Genomic DNA, 22,403 nt, shown 5'->3' with positions numbered 1-22,403 from the left:
ATGGGGAGAGGGTTTAACAGTCCTGACTTTTCCATGGAAATTAAGGTTCTCTGATAATTTCCCTTGGGAGACTATTCTTGAAGGGAGGCTCAGACAGCAAACAAGTCACAGTTAATAAGGTTAAAGATTCACTAACTTCAAAGCTTTACTCCAATTCAAAATGTACATCAGGAATATGACAAAATACTACAGGTGTTGAGTGCAACTCCAAATTTACAACCATGATCTTAAACCTTACTCCCTCCACACAAGTTAATGATATATCTAAAGGAATCATAGCAGTCTGCTGTGACTTCTGATGTGCGTATCACCTTAAAAACTGAAGGACAGCAAGTACCCATAAGTAATATCTCAAATTTAAAAATATTTTCAGATACTAGAATTCCATGAAGTACTTTCACTATACAATCCAACACAACAATAGCTCAAACATCAAATGCTATTATAGATGAATGTTAAAAATGCTGGCCTTGGCAATCATCACAAAAATTGAATACATTAATAATATTAAGTGGGCTATAATGGTATAGAAGAGGAATTTCTCTCAAGGGATTAATCCTGTCAAGTCCACCATCTATTACTCAAAATGATACAGGAATTTACAATCTGCCCATTATCCCACATAGTTTATCAAAATTACAGCACCGAATTCCCCATAAAATGCAACTGTCACTCAGTTAAATCTAAACAACCAGTAAGTTAGTACAGGAATGTGTTCAAAGTTAGAGGATTCCCTCATTCGAATTACCAGAAGCAGTTCATTTGAAAGCAAATGGCACCTGATCTGCAGCTCCAATCTAAGAATTGGTATTTTACCAAGAGTTGAATTTCATTGCCAAATTCACTTTTCTAGTGCACTGTACTGCCAAATGTAGATAGAAATAGCAAATAGTACCATAGATGTAAAGTTTAATTTGGAGGATCTTGCAATGGTTATTCCACTGTTCTAACTTCAGATATTTCAGTAGATGTCAGATAACACCAAGAATTAATCAAGGGTTAAATTTCTAAGTTTATTTAGTTGAGGTTATGCAATATTTCCAATTATAAATCACTCGATTATTTATTTTAAAAAGCAACAATTCAAGGTGAATGCACAGGACAGATAAAGTTATGTGATACTTTCTTTAACTTTAGATATGTCAGGACTGACCAAAAGTGCTACTTCTGCACCTAATGACATTCAACATCAGTGAGCACATGAATTAACTTTCAGTGCATCTACCTGCAAATTTAACTTGGCCTTTCTTACTTGACAAAATTCCATGCTTGCCAATTAACTTCTGTATCACGGAGGCATAGAACACTACAGTACAAAAACAGGCCCTATAGTCCTAGTCCCAACTCTTAATCTTCCTGTCCATGGACCTGCAACCCGAACACAGCCATCCATGTAGCTATCGAAATTTCTCTTAAATATTAAACTGAAACCCAAATCCATCACTTCCACTGGCAGTGCTTGCCATACTCCCACCTGACAGTGAATAAGTTGATCATGTCCCCTTCAACATTGCATCTTTCACCCTTAACAGATGATCTCTAGTTCTAGTCTCACCCAATCTCAATGCAAAAAAAAATAACATTTCACCTGTCCATACTGCTCATAATTTTATATACCACTATCAAATTTCCTCTCATTCACCATTCTCCAGGGGATAGAATCCAAACCTATTCAATCTTTCCTCAAATCCTGGCGACATCCTCATAAATTTTCTCTGCACTTCTGTCTTTTTGATATCTTTCCTGTAGGTAGGTGACCAATACTGCAAACATTTCTCAACATTAGGCCTCTCAAACATCTCATTCAACTTCAACATAACATCTCAATGCCTACACTCAATACATTGATTTATGAAGACCAATGTGTCAAAACTCTCTACGACTATCTACCTGTGATATTACCTTCAAGGAATTATGGATCTGAATTCCAAAATCTCTCTGTTCTACAGCACTCTTCAGTGCCCTACTGCCCACCGTGCAGGTCCTCTCTGGCTTGTCCTCCCAAAGTACAACACTTGTCTGTGTTAAATTCCATCTGCCATTTTTCAGCCCATTTTTCCAGGAGGTCCAGATCCCGCTTCAAGCTTTGACAGCCTTCCTCAGTCATCTGCAAATTTGCAGATCCAGTTTGCTACACGATCATCCAGATCATTGATATAGATGACTAACATACCGATCCCTGCAGCACATCACTAGTCACAGGCCACCAGTCAGTGAGGCATCCACCTACTACCACACTCTAGCTTCTCCCGCAAAGGCAATGTCTAATCCAATTTACTACCTCGTCCTGGATGCCAAGTGACTGAACCTTCTTGACCAACTTCTCACGCGGGATCTTCTCAAAGACCTTGCTAAAGTCCATACTGACAAAATCCACTACCTTTCTTTCGTCAACCTTCCTGGTAACTTCCTCGAAAAAGTCGACTAACCGATCTTAGCATAACCTATCACACAAAAAGGAGAAGGAAGTCTGAGAATCGGAGCGAGAGTGTGGAGGAAGCCATTTTTGAATTTTTCGGTTTTTTCTCCCCACCGGCGTTCAGAGAGGTGGGACTGCGCAGGCGTGTGACGTCGGGCAGTGAAGCGTGGAAGATTTAAAAGGAACAGAGCCTTATATAGCGGGCAGCGGAGTGAGCCGGGAGCAGAGTGAAGGCTTTAAGGGCTTCGGCTCGACAGGCTTAGGTGGAAACAAGCGAGGCGAAGAGGGTTTGGTTTTTTCATTTTTTTTCCTGTTATTTGAAGAGAGGGGGCAGTATGAGTGTGAGGGCAGTTTGTTGTTCTCGGTGCCTGATGTGGGAGGTCGTGGAGTCTCCTAGCCTCTCCGACGTCCACATCTGCAAAGAAGAAGAGTCAGGTAATAGAGTACCCCGGTGGCTGTGCCCCTTGACAATAGGTACTCCTGTTTGAGTACTGTTGGGGGGGACAGCTTACCTGGGGGAAGCGACAGTGGCCATGCCTCCAGCACAGAGTCTGGCCCTGTAGCTCAGAAGGGTAGGGAAAAGAAGAGGAGGGCAGTAGTAATAGGGGACTCGATAGTAAGGGAGTCAGATAGGCAATTCTGTGGACGCAGTCCAAAGACCCGGATGGTAGTTTGCCTCCCTGGTGCCAGGTTCCGGGAGATTTCTGATCGCGTCCAAGATATCCTGAAGTGGGAGGGTGAGGAGCCAGAGGTCGTGGTACATATAGGTACCAATGATAGGTCAGAAAAGGGAAAGGGTCCTGAAAGGAGAATATAGGGAGTTAGGAAGGGAATTGAGAAAAAGGACTGCAAAGGTAGTAATCTCGGGATTACTGCCTGTGCTACGCGACAGTGAGAATAGGAATGCAGTGAGGTGGAGCGTGGCTGAGGGATTGGAGCAAGGGGCAGGGATTCAAGTTTTTGGATCGTTGGGACCTCTTTTGACGCAGGTGTGAGCTGTACAAAAAGGACGGGTTACACTTGAATCCTAGAGGGACCAATATCCTGGCGGGGGCTACTGAGGTGACTTTAAACTAGAATGGTTGGGGGGAGGGAATCAAATTAAAGAGACTAGGAGAGAGGAGGTTAGTTCACAACAGGGGTATGGGAACAAGTGCAGAGAGACAGAGGGATATAAAATGAGGGTAGAAGCAAAAAGTAGTAAGGTGAAAAGTAAAAGTGGCAGGCCGGCAAATCCAGGGCAAAAATCAAAAAGGGCCAATTTTCAACATAATTGTATAAGGGCCAAGAGTGTTGTAAAAGCAAACCTGAAGGCTTTGTGCATCAATGCAAGGAGCATTCGTAATAAGGTGCATGAATTAAAAGTGGAGATTGTTATTAATGAATATGATATAGTTGGGATCACAGAGACATGGCTCCAGGGTGACCAAGGATGGGAGCTCAACATTCAGGGATATTCAATATTCAGGAGGGATAGACGTGAAAGAAAAGGAGGTGGGGTAGCATTGCTAGTTAGAGAGGAGATTAACGCAATAGAAAGGAAGGACATTAGCTGGGAGGATGTGGAATCGATATGGGTAGAGCTGCATAACACTAAGGGGCAGGAAATGCTGGTGGGAGTTGTGTACAGGCCACCTAACAGTAGTACTGAGGTTGGGGATGGCATTAAACAGGAAATTAGAAATACGTGCAATAAAGGAACAGCAGTTATAATGGGTGACTTCAATCTACATATAGATTGGGTGAACCAAATTGGTAAGGGTGCTGAGGAACAGGAGTTCTTGGAATTTATGCGGGATGGTTTTCTGTACCAACATGTTGTGGAACCAACTAGACAGCAGGCCATTCTAGACTGGGTATTGAGCAATCAGGAAGGGTTAATTAGCAATCTTATCGTGAGAGACCCCTTGGGTAAGTGTGACCATAATACGGTGGAATTCTTCATTAAGATGAAGAGTACATAGTTAATTCAGAAACAAAGGTTCTGACCTTAAAGAAGGGTAACTTTGAAGGTATGAGACATGAGTTAGCTAAGATAGACCGGCAAATGATACTTAAAGGGTTGACGGTGGATATGCAATGGCAAGCAATTAAAGATCGCATGGATGAACTACAACAATTGTTCATCCCAGTTTGGCAAAAGAATAAATCAGGGAAGGTAGTGCACCCGTGGCTGACAAGGGAAATTAGGGATAGTATCAATTCCAAAGAAGAAACATACAAATTAGCCAGAAAAAGCGGCTCACCTGAGGACTGGGAGAAATTCAGAGTTCAGCAGAGGACAAAGGGCTTATTACAAAAGGGAAAAGAGATTATGAGAGAAAACTGGCAGGGAACATAAAAACTGACTGTAAAAGCTTTTATAGATATGTGAAAAGAAAAAGATTGGTTAAGACAAATGTAGGTCCCTTACAGACAGAAACAGGTGAATTGATTATGGGGAACAAGGACATGGCAGACCAATTGAATAACTACTTTGGTTCTGTCTTCACTAAGGAGGACATAAATAATCTTCCGCAAACAGTAGGGGACAGAGGGTCCAGTGAGATGGAGGAACTGAGGGAAATACATGTTAGTAGGGAAGTGGTGTTAGGTAAATTGAAGGGATTAAAGGCAGATAAATCCCCAGGGCCAGATGGTCTGCATCCCAGAGTGCTTAAGGAAGTAGCACAAGAAATAGTGGATGTATTAGTGATAATTTTTCAAAACTCTTTAGATTCTGGACTAGTTCCTGAGGATTGGAGGGTGGCTAATGTAACCCTGCTTTTTAAAAAAGGAGGGAGAGAGAAACCAGGGAATTATAGACTGGTAAGCCTGACATCAGTGGTGGGGAAAATGCTAGAGTCAGTTATCAAAGACGTGATAACAGCACATTCGGAAAGTGGTGAAAACATTGGACAAAGTCAGCATGGATTTGTGAAAGGAAAATCATGTCTGACGAATCTCAGAATTTTTTGAGGATGTAACTAGTAGAGTGGACAGGGGAGAACCAGTGGATGTGGTACATTTGGATTTTCAAAAGGCTTTTGACAAGGTCCCACACAGGAGATTAGTGTGCAAACTTAAAGCACACGGTATTGGGGGTATGGTATTGATGTGGATAGAGAATTGGTTGGCAGACAGGAAGCAAAGAGTGGGAATTAACGGGAACTGTTCAGAATGGCAGGCAGTGACTAGTGGGGTACTGCAAGGCTCAGTGCTGGGACCCGTTGTTTACAATATATATTAATGACTTAGACGAGGGAATTAAATGCAGCATCTCCAAGTTTGCAGATGACACAAAGCTGGGCGGCAGTGTTAGCTGTGAGAAGGATGCTAAGAGGATGCAGGGTGACTTGGATAGGTTAGGTGAGTGGGCAAATTCATGGCAGAAGCAATTTAATGTGGATAAATGTGAGGTTATCCACTTTGATGGCAAAAACAGGAAAACAGATTATTATCTGAATGGTGGCCGATTAGGAAAAGGGGAGGTGCAACGAGACCTGGGTGTCATTATACACCAGTCATTGAAAGTGGGCATGCAGGTACAGCAGGCGGTGAAAAAGGCGAATGGTATGCTGGCATTCATAGCAAGAGGATTTGAGTACAGGAGCAGGGAGGTACTACTGCAGTTGTACAAGGCCTTGGTGGGACCACACCTGAAGTATTGTGTGCAGTTTTGGTCCCCTAATCGGAAGAAAGACATTCTTGCCATAGAGGAAATACAAAGAAGGTTCACCAGATTGATTCCTGGGATGGCAGGATTTTCATATGATGAAAGACTGGATCGGCTAGGCTTATACTCATTGGAATTTAGAAGATTGAAGCGGGGGGGGGATCTTATTGAAACGTATAAAATCCTAAAGGGATTGGACAAGCTAGATGCAGGAAGATTGTTCCTGATGTTGACGAAGTCCAGAACGAGGGGTCACAGTTTGAAGATAAAGGGGAAGTCTTTTAGGACCGAGATGAGGAAAAACTTCTTCACACAGAGAGTGGTGAATCTGTGGAATTCTCAGTTGAGGCCAGTTCACTGGCTATATTTAAGAGGGAGTTAGATATGGCCCCTGTGGCTAAAGGGATCGGGGGTATGGAGAGAAGGCAGGTACAGGGTTCTGAGTTGATCAGCCACGATCATACTGAATGGCAGTGCAGGCTCGAAGGGCTGAATGGCCTACTCCTGCACCTATTTTCTATGTTTCTAAAGCTGTGTTGACTGTACCTCATCAGTCCCTTTCGATCCAAATACTTAGATATCTGGTTCTTTAGAATACCTTCCAGTAACTTCCCACTATTGATGTTGGGCTCACAACCCTAAAATTTCCTGGCTTATCCTTACAGCCTTTCTCAAACAAAGAAATAACATCAGCTATTCTCCAATCCTTTGGTAACTCACCCATTGTCAAGGACGTTTTCAAATATTTTTGCTAAGGCCCCTGCAATTTCTTCATTAGCCTCCCATAAGGTCCAAAGAAACACCTTGTCAGGCTCTGGGGATTCAACCACCCTAATTTGGCTCAACAAACAGCTGCTCCTCTGTAACCTGTATATGGCCCATGACCTCATTGATATTTTTGCCTCAGATATATTCAGTGTAAAATCCATTGTGCTAATCAAAGATGAAGCCTCACAATAATGCTATGCAAGGGCAGATAGAGTAGTGATGACAAAATGGTTAAACTGGTCAGAAATGGTCAGAATGCCAAGTACATCAGCCTTCAAATTTGAGCCACCTTTGGTATTCTTAAAAATTTACAGATTCATTCCAAAGCAATTTACCTTTCCAATGATGCCCTCCTCTTTTCCACAAAATCAGCTGATGATGGATCTTCTTTTCCAACTTTGACTTTGGTCATACCTTTCAGAATAGAAAAAAATTCCGATTTCAAAACAATGTACCATCATTAACTGGTGATCCCAATTTAGAGAAAACTAGTCAAAGATAACTAACAATTCAATTTGCCCTATTGTGGTAATATGATGGAACAGTTAAGTTATAGTTAAAGATAATTCTTTTTGGTAATTACCGAGTTACAAGGATAAAAAGTGACTTTGATACTTTTCTCTGAAAAGCTCAAAGACAACTAGATTTAGAACCTTAGATTTCCTGGTTAGTATTTTGGTCTATAACCAAATTCAAAAAGAATTGTGGAAGAGTCAGAAACAACAGTTTACAATGTAATACGCCACTCAAAAGAGGAACCAACCTTTCTAAAAGAAATATTAAGTACACCTTTTGAGAAGACCACTAAACAAGTCAAATTGCATTTGGATAGACTTTACAATTACACGAGAAGCAAAATTTCATGTTCTGAAGGATATTAGACACAAAACATCAATATTTCATTCTACAGATGCTGCCTGCCCTGCTGAGTGCTTCCAATATTTTGTTTTTATTCCAGATTTCCAGTATTTGCTGAAATCAAAAACTTTCATCCCCACTGACATTTGTAATCAAGTAAAACTGCAACACAGTGAGGTTATCTAGCTGATTGAACAACTAATCCCCTTGAGAGCAAACTAATGTGTTGTATTTTCTGATTAGGTTGTTAAAGAGTGAAGATCAAGTTTATAGTTGACATAGAAATATTGTCAATGATGGAAGTTGACAGACACCAAAATTTTTAATTTAAAATGCACAGAAGTTGTATACTTATTCCCTCTCATCTCACAGTATAAGATCAGAAAGTGCAGTAATTCATTTAATAGAGCGTTCAAAAATCAATTATGCTTCATTCAGCATGGTTAACACTGCAAGCTACTTGTTTCAAAGTTAAATCTATTTATTGACTTCAGCCAATGACTTTGAGAAAGGCCAGGAAAAGGCTGAATATTACTAACAGCCAGAAAACACACACTGCAAAGAAAAAAAATTGCTAATATCAGCTTCAGGACTTGCTATTCCACCAACCATGCACGTGTCAGAAGTTGCTGATAAAAAGTTCTCTTCATTACAGTTGAAGATAGTCTTGTATTCTTCCTGAACTGAGCCAAACTTCTCCCTCACCACCCCACCACTGAAGACCCATGATAAAAACTTATACAGACTTAACCTCAAACCCTCTATAAAGTCATTTCTTAAAATTAAAATTAAAAAGAAAACTTCAAAAAACCCATGCAGTGAGCCTTGTATTTAGTTAACAAGATTGTCACAAAAAAGCAATCATTTTCATTTTGCAGCCAAAATGACAATACGATTGCCCTTGAAGTATTAAATTGCAATACGGTATTAATAAAAGGGCTTCAGCCCTTCCACTCCCATAACAAAGTATAACATAGCCAAAATAAATCTTCCGCTCAAACTCAAACAATAGAAATAAAACCACTAGAGTGAGCTGTCAACCTAAATGCATGTGAAAATATAACTCAAGATTAACTATCTTCAACAAGGCCCAAGGAATGGATAGATGCAAAATAGCTGTCAATTTCCTTTCAATTTGTATTGGTTCTTAATTGATGCTAATATATAATTTAAGACCATTTGTTCTCAATTTTTAGATTTGTTACAAATCTAATTTGCTTACAAAAGCAGAAATCTTTATATTCTAGCTTTATTAAGTCACCAACAATGTAGATGAACAAAGGTTTAAGCTAAACATATCCATGAGAAAACTCAATACTACCAACTGTACAAAACTAAGAAAGAATACAAAGCAGAATTGACTGAACTTAGTATATTGTAGCTTGTATTACTAAAGTTGTGGGGGGGGGGGGGAAAGATACTGGTAAGAGAAACACAAAAAACAAAAGTACCACTTAAATGAGGGTATTATGTTGTCAATTGAATAAATTACCTTACCTACAAGGCTCTTTTCTGGTGCAGGAGGTACAATGTAGCCCACATGCATATACTTTGAAGCTAATTTGCTATGCAGACCCAGAAAGTCACTAAATCTCCTTTTGACTGTAAATTCTTTGCTGCTGAACATGGATAAAGTAGTCTGCATAATGAAAGAATATTCAGAATTACTATATCCTCCTGTAGTAGACAAATTGGTACTGTTGATGCTATTATGTGTGTATTTGGAAAAGCCTGTTCTCTACACCTACATGGTGCACACATATTTCAATAATTTCAATTGTTTTGCAGAACCTCAATTGCACCATTTGATTTCTAGGCCTTAAATGCTTCCTAATTTACATCTTGGAAGCCCGTCAGGTTCAATTATAGTCTAAAAGTCAACATGCAACCACCACTGAGTACTGACCCAAAATTGGGTGTCTGGCCTGAAGTTTTTCCCCCTCCCCACCCCAAAATTTCTACCCAGACACTGATGAACCATGACAAAAAGAGAAATAGCAAAAATCTTGAATTACAGGCATACATTGTACAAGTTATTCTTGCAGCAGTTTAACATGACCATTAACCAACAGTCCCCAAACACATAACTGGCAACATAATGGGTCAATACGGTAAATGTTCAACAATTTAGGATGTGCATCACATTTGGCCCAGATCATGGAGTACACAGCTATACAAGGATTTAGTGTTAATTATAGTGATCAATCAATTAAAACTACTGACCCAGGTTTGTTACTCTCGCTACTGCAATTAATTTCAATCAATGTTACACAAGACCAGTGATCACCTTGAACCGATGGCATGAGTATCCCTAGAAGTGACAAGTCTCCTAGATATCAGAGCTCAAGTACCAATTTTGGTGACATCCCCAAATGATGGAGAGCCCATTGGTCTTGTTCTGTTTACGTGCTGATTAAGTTGTTTAATTATAAATGGAAATCACTGACTACAGAAATAATGCAACCCAACTTCACCAAAGTCACCACACCACTTCGGACACTGTCCGTTCATTTGCCCTCCCCACCAGAAGCACGATGCTGTTAAACCATTACCTTAGTTGACACACTGTAAGCCATGTAGGCATTCATACCATCACCTAAGTGATAAAACACAATTAGATTCATTGCAATGAGAACTGTTAAAAGCAAACTATAAATCTGGATTACAATTCAATAGTATGGGTTTTAAGGTAAAATTACAGAAAAATAAGCTAGAAGACTTGGGTCGGAAGAAACTACACAGTGAAATTTCACTAAGAGGCTAATAAATAGAATTCAATTTTTTTTTGAAGTGAGTAAAAGCAGAGCAAAATATTGCAAATCAAATGGCAGTAATATGCAAAACAAGTATCGTGGGAGGAGAGAGTTGCCTCAGAAGGAGAACTGAAAGTTTAAGCATGGAGCTAGTCAAAAAAATTCAAGTCTACAAAAGGGCCAATGCAAAAGGAGAGAGCCTCAGCAATACTCAAAACACATTTTCATAATGTTAGCCATTTAAAAACCTTACCAACTTTTTCAGGGTCAGAAACTGACACTTGAATGTCAAACACATCTCCGTTTGCCTCTTCCTCAAGCTACAATAAAAGCAACAAGATTGTGACAATTTAGCACAAAGTCAAGTGAAAATTCAATTCAAAATCTTAATTGAAATGCAAAACAGAAAATGTACCAGTAAGATCAACAGAGTTAAAAGGCAACATCTAGTAAATTATATACCAGAAATGTAGATTTTATAGGAAAGAGTAGTCATAGAAATTAATTTTCAAAAACATGGACACCAATCATTAAACTGCGTCTAATAGACCACATTTAATATTTGTCAGCATCACTATCAGCTAAAGAAATGGTCCTGAGTTGGTGGATGTAAGAATTCAATTTGTCTATGAACTCCAGACTTTTAACTTTCAGTTCAGCTGGGTAGTACTAGTCAAATCTTATTTCATTCTTTTTCATAAGATAAGAAGAAACTTGGTCCTTCATAAAAAAAATCAATTGCAGTAAAACACAATGCTGCATGTTAGGAGAATAATCAACATTTTGGACCAAGGCACTTTATATCAGGGCTTGAAAGAAAGGGGGCAGAAGCCGGAATAAAGTGGGGAAGAGGAAGCAGTACAAGCTGGCAGGTGATGGGTATGTAGAAGACGGGCGTTTGGGAGATGTGGATGAAACAAGTAATTGCAAGGGGACAGGTGAAAGAGGTAAAAAGGTAAGGGGCTGAAGAAGGAATCTAGTAGGAAAGAACAATGAACTGAATATGAATTACAGAACAGATGCTTGCTATCTTGAGGCAAATTATTCTACAGGGCCTGACAAAGTGTTCCCTTGAACCTATTCGGAAGCTTGTGCAGAAATTGCGGGGGCCCTAGCAGAATAATTAGCCATATTCTAACAGATAAGATATAGTATATTCATATTTGGATAGACAGGGACCGATTATGAATAGTCAATGTGGCTTTGTGCATGGTAGGTCATGTCTAATCAATCTTATTAAGTTTTTCAAGGAAGTTAGCAAGAAGATTGATGAAGAGGCATTGGATATCCTCTACATGGACTTTGGCAAGGACTGACAAGGTCCTGCATGGAAGGTTGGTCAAGAAGGTTCAGTCACTTGGCATTTAGGATGAGATACTAAATTGGATTAGACATTGACTTTGCAGAAAAAGCCACAAAGTGGTAGTAGATGGTTGACTGACAGTAAGCCTGTGGCTAGTGGTGTGCTGCAGGGATTAGTGCTGGGTCTGTTGTTATTTGTCATCTATAATCCAACAATCTGGATGATTATGTGGCAAACTGGATCAGCAAATTTGCGAATGACACCAAGATTGAGGGTGTAGCGGACAGCGAGGAAGTCTGTCAAAGCTGGCAGAAGGATCTCGGCCAGCTGGAAAAAACAGACTGAAAAATGGCAGATGGAATTTAATGCAGTCAAGTGTGATGCAGCGTACTTCGGGAGGGTAAATCAGGGTAGGACTTGCATGGCGGGCAGTACGGCACTTAGAAGTGCAGGAGACAGAGGTATCTGGGAATACAGGTCCATAATTCCTTGAAAGTGGTGTCACAGGTGGATAGGGTCATAGAGGGCGCTTTTGGCACATTGGCCTTTGTATAAAGTATTGAGTTCAGGAGTTGGAATGTTATATTGAAGTTATCTAAGAAATTATTGAGTCCCAACTTGGGGCAATGTGTGCCATTCTGTTCACCAACCTATAGCAAAGAAGAGTGTAGAAAAAACTTAAGGATGTTCCTGTATTTGAGGAGCTGAGTTATAGAGAAAGGTTGAATAAGTTAGGATTTTATTCCCTAGAGCATAGAAGAATGGGGGAAGATTTGAGAAAGAATACAAAATTATGAGGGGTATAGATAGGGTAAATGCAAGCAGGCCACTAAGGATGGGTTAGACTAGAACTAGATGCCATGGGTTAAGGATAAAAGGTAAAATGCTTAAGGGGATCATGAAGCGGGACTTCTTCACTCAGAGGGTGGTGAGACTGTGGAACGAGCTGCCAGCAGAGTGGTGGATGAGAGTTCAATTTCAACATTTCAGAGAAATTCAGATAGGTACATGAATGGGAGGGGTACAGAGGACTATGTTCCAGGTGCAGTTCAATGGGACTAGGGAGAACAATAATTTGGCATGGACTAGGTGGACTGAAGGGCCTGTTTCTGTGTGGTAGTGTTCCATTGCTCCAGGAAGTGATCGGCAGGTAACAGGAGGAGTGAATCACCAGAATAGTGAAATGGAAAGGGGGGGGGGGGGGGAGGGAAATTACTGGAAGCTAGAAATCCATGTTCATACAATCAATTTGGAGGCTACCCCAATAAAATAGGAGGTATTGTCCCCCAATCTCATTTTGGCCTCATCTTTGCAGTAGAGGAGGCCATGATCTTCCCACTGATCTTCTTACTGGCACTTGCCTCATAAGCGTGGCAAATGCTATACTTGCCTCTATATTTCACCACCATTAAGGGCTGAAACAGTTCTTCCTGGTGAGACGATACCTTGCCTGTTGGGGCCATCTATTGTATCTGATGCTTCTGGTGCAGCTTCCTCTATATGGTGAGACCTGACACTAATTCAGGGACTGCTTTATTAAGCACCTTCGCAAAAGGTAGGAGCTTCCTGTGGCTACCCATTCCAATATATCTGTCCATGGCCTCCTCTACTGCCAAGTGCTCACGGTTTGGAGAAAGTTGGAGGATCCAGAAGAGAAATTGTTGAGAACAAACAGTTCTGCTAGAGGGAGTGCTATTGGAGAAAGAGAGCTGTTAGATCTGTTGTCGAAAAAGTGGAGAGCTTTCAGCCGGGTACAGCTATCGATTATAACTGATGTTTCAATGACAAACTCTGCCACGTTCATCAGGGATGATGCCTGGGCATGTCTAGTCCAGTGGTATTTATATTCCCCTAGTCCATCCCTCCTGATTGGATAAGGACTAACCAATCAGGTGTCCACTCTTCCATCTTATTTACAATCAAATTCCAGTTCTTACTTACAGCAAGACCTCTTTGCTAAAAAAAATTTCTTATAGTTTTATTTCAATGGCTTCCTTTATCAGGTAGTCCCAAAAGCCAATGAAATAAAATGAGAGGAAAAGAATTTTTTAAAAAGATGAAGGTCTTGCCCCAAGTAAGAACTGGATTTGATTGTAAACAAGGTGAGAGCGTGGAAACCTGATTAGATAAGGTTAAGTCCTGAGGCGGTCTTGGCCTGAGGCGTCATCTATGCTTTTTTTCCATGGATGCCACCTGGCCTATTGAGGTTCTCCAACATTTTGTGTGTGTTGTTTGGATTTCCAGCATCTTAATATTTTCTCCTTTGTGATTGGAAGGAATGATGGACAACAGGATGAGACATACATAGGCATCATCCTTGATGGAGATGGCGGAGTTTGTCATTGACACCGGTTACCATTGATATCTGTACCCAGCTGGAAGCCCAAGAGTTTATTCATCATATATGCCAGGAAAACACTAGATCCATTTTTTTTTGCCAGAGCTGGGTGGCTGAAGACGGAGAAAAGATCATCAGTTGGGGTGGGGAATCCTTCTCAGAGAAGTTTGCAGTACGAATTTCAAGCTGTAATAAAGTGCAATTTGTATGCAAAACAAGTTAGCCCATGAAAGCCATCTCCAAATTAAACTAAAAAAAAATCTGTATCAAGCAAAAAAAGATTTAAAATCCTAGATTGCATTTTCTAATTGAAAAAGTTTAACTAGATATTGTATAATAAACCATACAAGAAACAAATCTAGGTCTCTTACAATATACACCTGTACTCAAAAGACTACTTGTCAATTACCCTGCCTGATGGTCCATTCTTAGTGCTACAACTTAAACAAGACATCGTTACATTGTTGAGTTTGATAAAACCTTTCCAAAGTAAAATTTTGCACGGTGCTGAAAATCTGAACACCAATGCTCTAATCCAAGAATAGTTTCACGACTCGATAACTTCAGCTATTATATTTTTCTGTATAATCTAAATACTATTGATAACAAAGTCACCTGCATGGATGCAAAACAAGATACAATTGATAATGTAAGTAATGAAACAGCTTATGTCTAACTTTCCAATCGTACTGGCAAAGGCTACACAATGTTAGAGTAGACACCCTATAACAGTTTGAACCCAAAGCTCTCATTGTTCTCCTGCCAATATTTAAATTTACTAGGAAAATGGATTAATCTTACAAGCTGTTCTACTGCAGTCAAACAATTGTTACTGTAACATCAACACATTAATAAATTAGAGTATAAAGTGTGCTGATAATGGAGATAGTCTAAAATATTGTACTAAAATTTGCTTTACAACCTCCACACTTATGTTAAGAAATATATACACACCTCCTCCTTGGATCTTTCGAACATCTTTGGATTAGGCATTTTTAGTTCAGCTCGTGGTTCAATGAGCGTCGGAGATACGGGGGTAATAGCAGGAGTTGGTTCTGGAGAAAGCAGGTAATCCTTTTCAGGACTGTCAAGTGAAACCTCTTCTGTGGCTTCTGGAAAGCAATACAGAAAGAAGCAAAACTTACTGCAAATATCACTGCCTACATAATCGATAAAAAATATCCATAGCAAAGGTAAGTACCAAAACCCTTTCCTAAAGCACAGTTCCAATAAAGTCCACATCATAAACAATTGCAAAATAAAGTGCTACACTAAAACTCACAGCAATTAATGTCTGCATAGACTAAATTGAAACAATAGTAAAAATTTGGTGAATTATTTGTACTATCACAGTAGATTTATATACAGTATTAAAAGCATATTAAAAAAAGTAGCCACATCCACCTCTAGACTCCAGTAATCCAGTTTCAGTTTAAATAATTTTACTTGGAGGTCCATTTATCAAGTTGCAAACATGAATAAATCTCTCAAGTTTGTATACAAGAAAGAAAAGTAAATACAGGTATCCAACATGCAGAACTTAATGAGCCATGATCAACTACGTCATCAAGATTCAAGGTGCAATTCTAAGGAAATAAGCAACGCAGTATGGATGCACTGAGCATAAAGCATGTACATACTGGTATCTAGGGGAAATACACAAAGAGCATTTTGCACAAATTTATATCTGAAATTGCTTATATCCAAAAATTCCAATTTTTATGAGCTTGAAATCAAGTTAACCTTGATTCCACTAAACCAGTAGACTGCAGAATATTCACATTTGTTCCGTCAATCCAAGGAACAAAATCTGCAATAACTTTTTAAATTTCCATGGGCAACTTCAATTTAATAACTCTTTTCATTGAGATTTCCCTTTATCTATACTTCTTTCCATAAAAATCAATAAAACAGCATTCAGATTTCTAAATCGATCACCTAAAGCTGTATTTGACTGTTCAATCACCAAATATTCCTCAAAGTACAGTACACAGTGGATTCGTCCATTGGTTAATTGGGGCAACTCAAAGAAGAAAAACTAATCAAGAAAATAGCCAGGATTTCCTTTGTTTATCTGAGACATATGCTGCTTAATTGAGACAGGATACTGTTGCTGCATGGTTTCTAACTAGTGTCAGTTGCATGAACTTATGTAACCATTAGTCACTACACCATGCTTAAAGCAGTTTTTACAATAGCGTCAGTTGCGTGTGTTTGAGTTCAAATGGCAGTGATTTTTGTCACTGACAGCCAGCGAGAAATATACAATAAGACAATTTAGGATTGTTTTGCTTACTGCAGTTTCAAGCATTCAGGCTTCGAGATGCCAGAAGCAGCCAGGATTGAAAATGAAAATAACACTGCTTCAACAAATTAGGAAATATGAAGAATTTGAAAGATATTGACAATCATCTTTAATATTACAACAAAAATGAAGATTTGGAAGATGTAATCATCAAAAGCATTGTATGAAGCTGGTTCATTATCTGCACTAGGCGTCTGTGCCAATTTTGTCTAATTACAGTTAGTCAAAGAACATGGCAGCATGTTGGTTTCTCATCATATTCAATGATGAAAGTGAAACGTGCGCAGCAGAGCTTTTAAAGTGGAAAAGCTGTTGCACTCTTTCAATCTCAGAAGTCTGAGTCTAGTGGTACAGTTGTCACAAACTGAGGTCTTCCTTGGTTGCAATGAATTACCATGATTTCTTCTGTGCCTTATCATGTCCTTCGTTCACTAATCTCATCCGCCCAGTCTGCTGGAGCTAGCACAGGCATGTCCCTATTTCACCAGGGTGTAAGGCCCACCAGCTACCCTCACCTGGTTTAGCCTGCCTGTCAAAGCAGTGTAACAAGTTATGGTCACTGTTGCGTGCAAACAGCTACTTGGAGCCACAGGTGAGAGCTGAGTGTTTGGTGGGGATCAAAGGTGAGTGAGCTGCCCCAGAATGGACACAAGCCCTTCACTACATGTGCTACACCTCCCTGGACATCCTGTACACTGGTTAAACTCCTCTGTTGATGTATATTAGCTCTTAATATTTTTACAGTACTGTGGCAGCATTGTAGTTTTCTAATTTGTTCTGTATTTCATTTGAATACATAATTTGTTACTCAGTTAAACAGAAGTTTGTCTTTTTTATCTACTCCTACGAGACTTTGGCTAATTGGGGCAACCACTTAATTGGGCCAAAATGTACTGGACCTGATGTGTCCCAATTAACAGGAATCCACTATCTGAATGTGTGTAAGTGTTGTTTATGTCTGAATTCCATTTCTGCATGAGAACACAATGGACTTCCAAAAATGATTCCCTTAGTTGATTTGCAATATTCCACATGAAAACCTACAACTTTGAGGGTAATCTTATATTAAATTATTAACTGAATAAAATATATAAACTGATCTTGTGCTTAGTAAAACCAAGGCCAACTCAAAAATGATAGTCAATTCAATTTACAAGATGATCATATGGAATAGCAGTTAATACAAACAGCAAGTGGGTATATTACGTTACTCTAATTTAAAGAGGTCCCAAATAGATTTTCTCTAACTGAAATGTTCCTTCATAATTTGATCACCTGAAGCATAAAACAGGAAATGGAAGTAGAGATTCAGAATCTGCTGAGCCTATACTGACAAGTTTCGTAATACAATGAGCTCCTGAAACATTAAGATCATATCACTGCTGCTGTATCCCACTAAATTACCACTGAATACTGGCTAACAGCATCCAAAATAAATAAAAACTTACAAAACTACTGATGGGTATTTGAATATGTAGGAATAAAACATTTACTTCTTACTTCCCCTATCTTAATATGCTAAAACCCTACCCACCTCCCTTCCACAATCACTCCATTTTACTTCAGCTCCATTCACCTTCTTCCCCCTCCCTCCATCCCACCCGACACTTTCTGTGAAGAAATTTGGAAAAACAGAAGGTTAGGAAAGTTGCAAGCCCTGATGGTGTCTCACCTGGTCCTGGACTGCTTCAAAGTTGCTACAATCATTCCCGTTCCCAAGACAGACAAAACCACTGAACTTAATGTTTATAGGCTAGTGACTCTGACTTCAGTAGTACAAAAACCTTAGGCTGATGATGCCCTATGTAAAGTCCATTACTGACCATATTCTTGGCCTATAATAGTTTGTTTATAGAGCAAACTGCTCAGTTGAGGAAGCAGTTAACTTGTGTCTTCATTACATTCTCCAGCATTTGGACTCCCCCAAAACTTAGTGAGGATCTTGTTTGTGGATGTTAGCTCCACCTTCAACACTATTGTCCCAGAATTGCTCGACAGAAAGTTAACCCAGCCAGCCGTACCCTACAGTATCTGCCAGTGGATTATGAACTTCTGGACAGGAAGGAAGCAATATGTAAACAGGGCTACTACTTTTCAGATCCAATTTCTATAAGCACAGGCTCTCCCCAGGGCTGTGCTCATTCCCCCTCCTGTTCTCACTTTATACAAATGACCAGTTCCACAGATAAATCCTAAAGTTCGCAGATAACATGACTAAGAGCCTCTTGGATAGGTACATGGAGCTTAGAGAAATAGAGGGCTTTGCACTAAGGAAATTCTAGGCAGTTTCTAGAGGAGGTTATATGGTTGGCACAGCATTGTGGGCCAAAGGGCCTGTAATGTGCTGTAGATTGCTATGTTCTATAGTTGGTCTTAAATCTAATAATGATGTGACCTGCTATCAAAAGAGGCAGACCATCTTGCAGTATGGTGCGCTTGTAACAATGTGACACTTACTGCTATCACGACAATGGAAATGAGGATTGACTTCCACCTACAATCCCCTACCTGTCCTCCCTCCTTGGAGATTAAGGGTCAGGCTGTGTCTGTGGTCAAGTCATTCAAATTCCTGGGGACTACCATTACCAATACATTCAAGTAGGACAAGCACATTATGCTCACCACTAGGAAAGCCCAGCAGATTGTACTTCCCTATGCCAGCTTTGAAAGCTTAACATTTCAGGGCGTATCCTGATGAATTTGTACTCAACCATCATTGAGAGGGTTGAGCAGCTCTAGCACATTTGGTTTTCCACTACCTCCTCCTTCTCCAAGTCCAGGTTGCAGTAAGTGGTCCAGTAAGAAGATTATTAGCTGTCAGCTAATGACATTAAAAGACCGGTACATCACCAGAGCGCAGAAAAGAGCTCAAAAAAATTTCTGCTGACTGCACCGACCCTAGCAGTGACCAATTCACCACACTGCCATCAGGGAGATGCTACATGTTCATCACCACCAACCAGAACTACACATCATCTCCGAAGCTTCTTTCCTGTAGCTATCCATCTTCTCAACCAAACTCATCAGGTGTAATACTCTAACTGTCCCTGCACAACATCTGTTAAATGGTCTTCCCTGCTCTCCTTGTTCTGTTGATAATTATTGATTTAAATTTGGTTATTGGTCACATGCACATGCCACCCTTCTGCTATTGTTGATTCTCATGGCTGTTTACACCACTGTCTTGTAAATCGTTAGTTGCTATCATGTTTGTTATGGTACTGTCCTGTGTTTCATGCTTGACACTGAAACACAATCAGTTCCGGTACTTTTCACATACTGACAATAAATTGATTCTGAACTGTGAAATCAGTTATAAAGTGATGTTCAGGACAAAATCTTCAACATTTGGATTCGAGTCTGAACAGTGGTTATCCATTACTAAAGGTTCTTCTAGAAATGATTCTGTGCATCCTCAACCAATCTCCTACTGCCCTTAATAAACCTGAAAGCTATACAATTCTCATGTCCTAACCCATGAAGCTACCTATTAACTACTATCCCTGCTGACCCCTCCAGTTCCTAATTAAGCAAAACCTCAATTCTGCTTTACCAAAAAAAAAAAAAAAAAATCCCATTTGGTTTCACCCTCTCCGATATTATGGCTACAATTCTCATTATGTTCCTCCAATTCATGTTTAACAGCATAATAATAACCGGCTATGTAACTTCACATTTCTAAAAATTATCCCTCTCAAACACAACTCTCCCAATATGACTAATCTGTAACAGAGCTTTTGCTCTTTGTCCCAAGCTGAAAGGCACTACAAATATAATTTTTGCTCCCAACTTGATATTTACTCAAGACAAGTCAATTAAATTCTGTACCTCAAGCCTTCAACAATAACCTGAGGAGAAAGCTGCACCAAAAATGGAACTTGAACAGGAAACAAGAACCAGTAGACCTGCCTAAAATCAAAGTTTAAAAAATTGCAGCATCCTTACCAGCAAACAGGTCTTCATGGTCATCATCTAGTAAAGCATCAGATTTGGGACCATTTGACTTCACACTTATATCTTCAGTTGGAAGACTAGCAGGATCAGGTGAAGAAGGACTAGACTGAAAGAACAGCAAACAAGCATGTTTAGTCTGTTAATTAGAAATGAAGACTTCAGGTAAGCAAATCAGATTAAAGACTTCAGTAAGACAAGCCTTCATTGGATGAGTACAAAGGTAGTCAGCCAATTATGGTTTATTCATATTACCATTATCTTTCCTGGCCTATTATCATACAGAGCAATGTGTGAAATACTTGAAAAAAATCTTTTACACATTTTAAGTTTAGCATTTTTGCTAAGTGTACAATGCTGTCTTGTTTGCTTAACAGCTTTTACCAACTCAGAAACAATTCAAATAGAGATGTGCAGGAAAATTTCAATGTTTACAAGCACTTAGGATGGAGATCAACTTTCATTTGTTAACATTTTAATGGGTTTTAATGTGACAAAACCCACATAGGAACAGTAGATTCCATGGGCAGTTTCAGCATTTGCATTCCATTAGCTCTTTATTCTAAGCTTCGTGCTCAACACATACCAGTGATTTCCGTATTTTCCATCTAATTCCTGCCGCTGCCTGTAACAAGTTTGTTGTACATTCTCCCCTGACCTTGTGGGTTTCCTCAGGGTGTTCTGGTTTCCTCCCACAACCCAAAGACGTACTGGTTAGTAGTTTGATTGGTCATTGTAAATTGTCCTGTGATTAGGCTAGGATTAAATTGGGGAAATTGCAGGGCAGCATAGCTCAAAGGGTCAGAAGGGCATTCTATCTCAATAAATATATACTGTACATAAATCTCAAGTATGCTTCCAAAATTCAGTTCTGTCCAAAACTTTAAGTATATAAGTAGCTAGAGACAGGACTGCCTTAAAAATGGGCCCTGATCAATCCACTAGCTTTGATCAATTTGAAATTTCAATTTTGCAACATGACTACTTAAAAACTACAAACACTGAACTTTGAAATGGTGGCAAATTAGTTTTTAAACTTGACATGTTTCCCACATCCCCTCAGAACATTCAAATTTCTTCAGCTGCCAATTTCTTTGAACACACAATTCCACAGGATTTCATATCAAAACTGTATTCAAAGGATTTTTGTTGGCAACCATCTAATGTGTTGTCGATTTACAGCAAATTGCAGGAATACACCAAATAATTTGTAAACGCGTCATTTTTCAACTAAATCACGTAACACATTAGCGTTTCAATCTAATGAATTAATAGTGCTGAATTTTACATTAACTGTTGTCTTTAGTAAGTGATTAGAGATTTCTCTTCTTCGTTGGCAAAAAACAAACCCTAGACCATCCGTCATGCGCAATTTGCTCAGGATAACTTCATTACGTTCACTTTTTTTTTGGAAAAGGGTGTTTTTTCTTGTGGATAATCTAATGGAAACGGCGCGATTAACAATCCGCCTCCGCTCAGCAGCGCTGTGCCATCCACAACGACACATCATCGACAAATACAACACAAGAGGAGTCAAGTCCAGCGAGACTCTGTGAAACATAGGCGAGTCCCCGAGAGAGAGAAAAATGAAAAAAATACACAGCGGCGTCCCGGGTCAAGCCGTGGCATGTCCCTCAACCCTGCCCACCGCCCCCGCGCAGGCATTCACCTCCAAGGTGCTGGTGGTGCTGACGAAGAGATCCTCGCTGCCCTCCACCTCTCTGAACTCGGCATCCTCTTCCTCTAGATCCCCGTCTCCAAACGGCGGAGGCTCTCTCTCAGCCGCCATCTTCTCTGTCACGATCGTACCGACAAGTCATATGACCACCCCCACACCCGTGACCCACGTCCGCCCCGCCCTCGGCTCGCGCGCGCGACGTAGCTCGCCCTGACATCATGCCGTGCAGTCGTTTTCGCCGGCGCCGCCGGTGCACGTGATTAGTGGCTGAGGGGCAGCGTCTGGTGTTGTTGGGAGTTTGCGGCTGTGATGCCTACCATCCTGCTGTGGTCAGCAGTGCAACCAACGAAACATACCCCTGCGTGAAGGGAATGT

The 22,403-nt window shown here is 40.0% G+C and overlaps 1 protein-coding gene across 1 annotated transcript in view; it reads right to left on the bottom strand.

The window, feature by feature from the left end:
• Positions 1–22,177, bottom strand: part of snx2 (sorting nexin 2) — a 55,911-nt gene extending 33,734 nt beyond the window's left edge. The window contains exons 1-7 of the mRNA XM_072281467.1: positions 22,020–22,177; positions 20,345–20,459; positions 15,049–15,206; positions 10,707–10,773; positions 10,253–10,296; positions 9,198–9,339; positions 7,178–7,256 (exon numbers count right to left, since the gene is read on the bottom strand). Coding sequence (XP_072137568.1) covers positions 7,178–7,256; positions 9,198–9,339; positions 10,253–10,296; positions 10,707–10,773; positions 15,049–15,206; positions 20,345–20,459; positions 22,020–22,139 — 725 coding nt within the window. The 5' untranslated portion in view covers positions 22,140–22,177. The remainder of the gene's footprint in view (positions 1–7,177; positions 7,257–9,197; positions 9,340–10,252; positions 10,297–10,706; positions 10,774–15,048; positions 15,207–20,344; positions 20,460–22,019) is intronic.
• Between the last annotated feature and the right edge of the window lie 226 nt (positions 22,178–22,403).

This window comes from Mobula birostris, chromosome 17 (assembly GCF_030028105.1).
Source record: "Mobula birostris isolate sMobBir1 chromosome 17, sMobBir1.hap1, whole genome shotgun sequence".
Lineage (NCBI taxonomy): Eukaryota > Metazoa > Chordata > Chondrichthyes > Myliobatiformes > Myliobatidae > Mobula > Mobula birostris.
The sequence above is the reverse complement of the archived record's forward strand: the minus strand, read 5'-3'. Positions and strand labels throughout refer to the sequence as shown.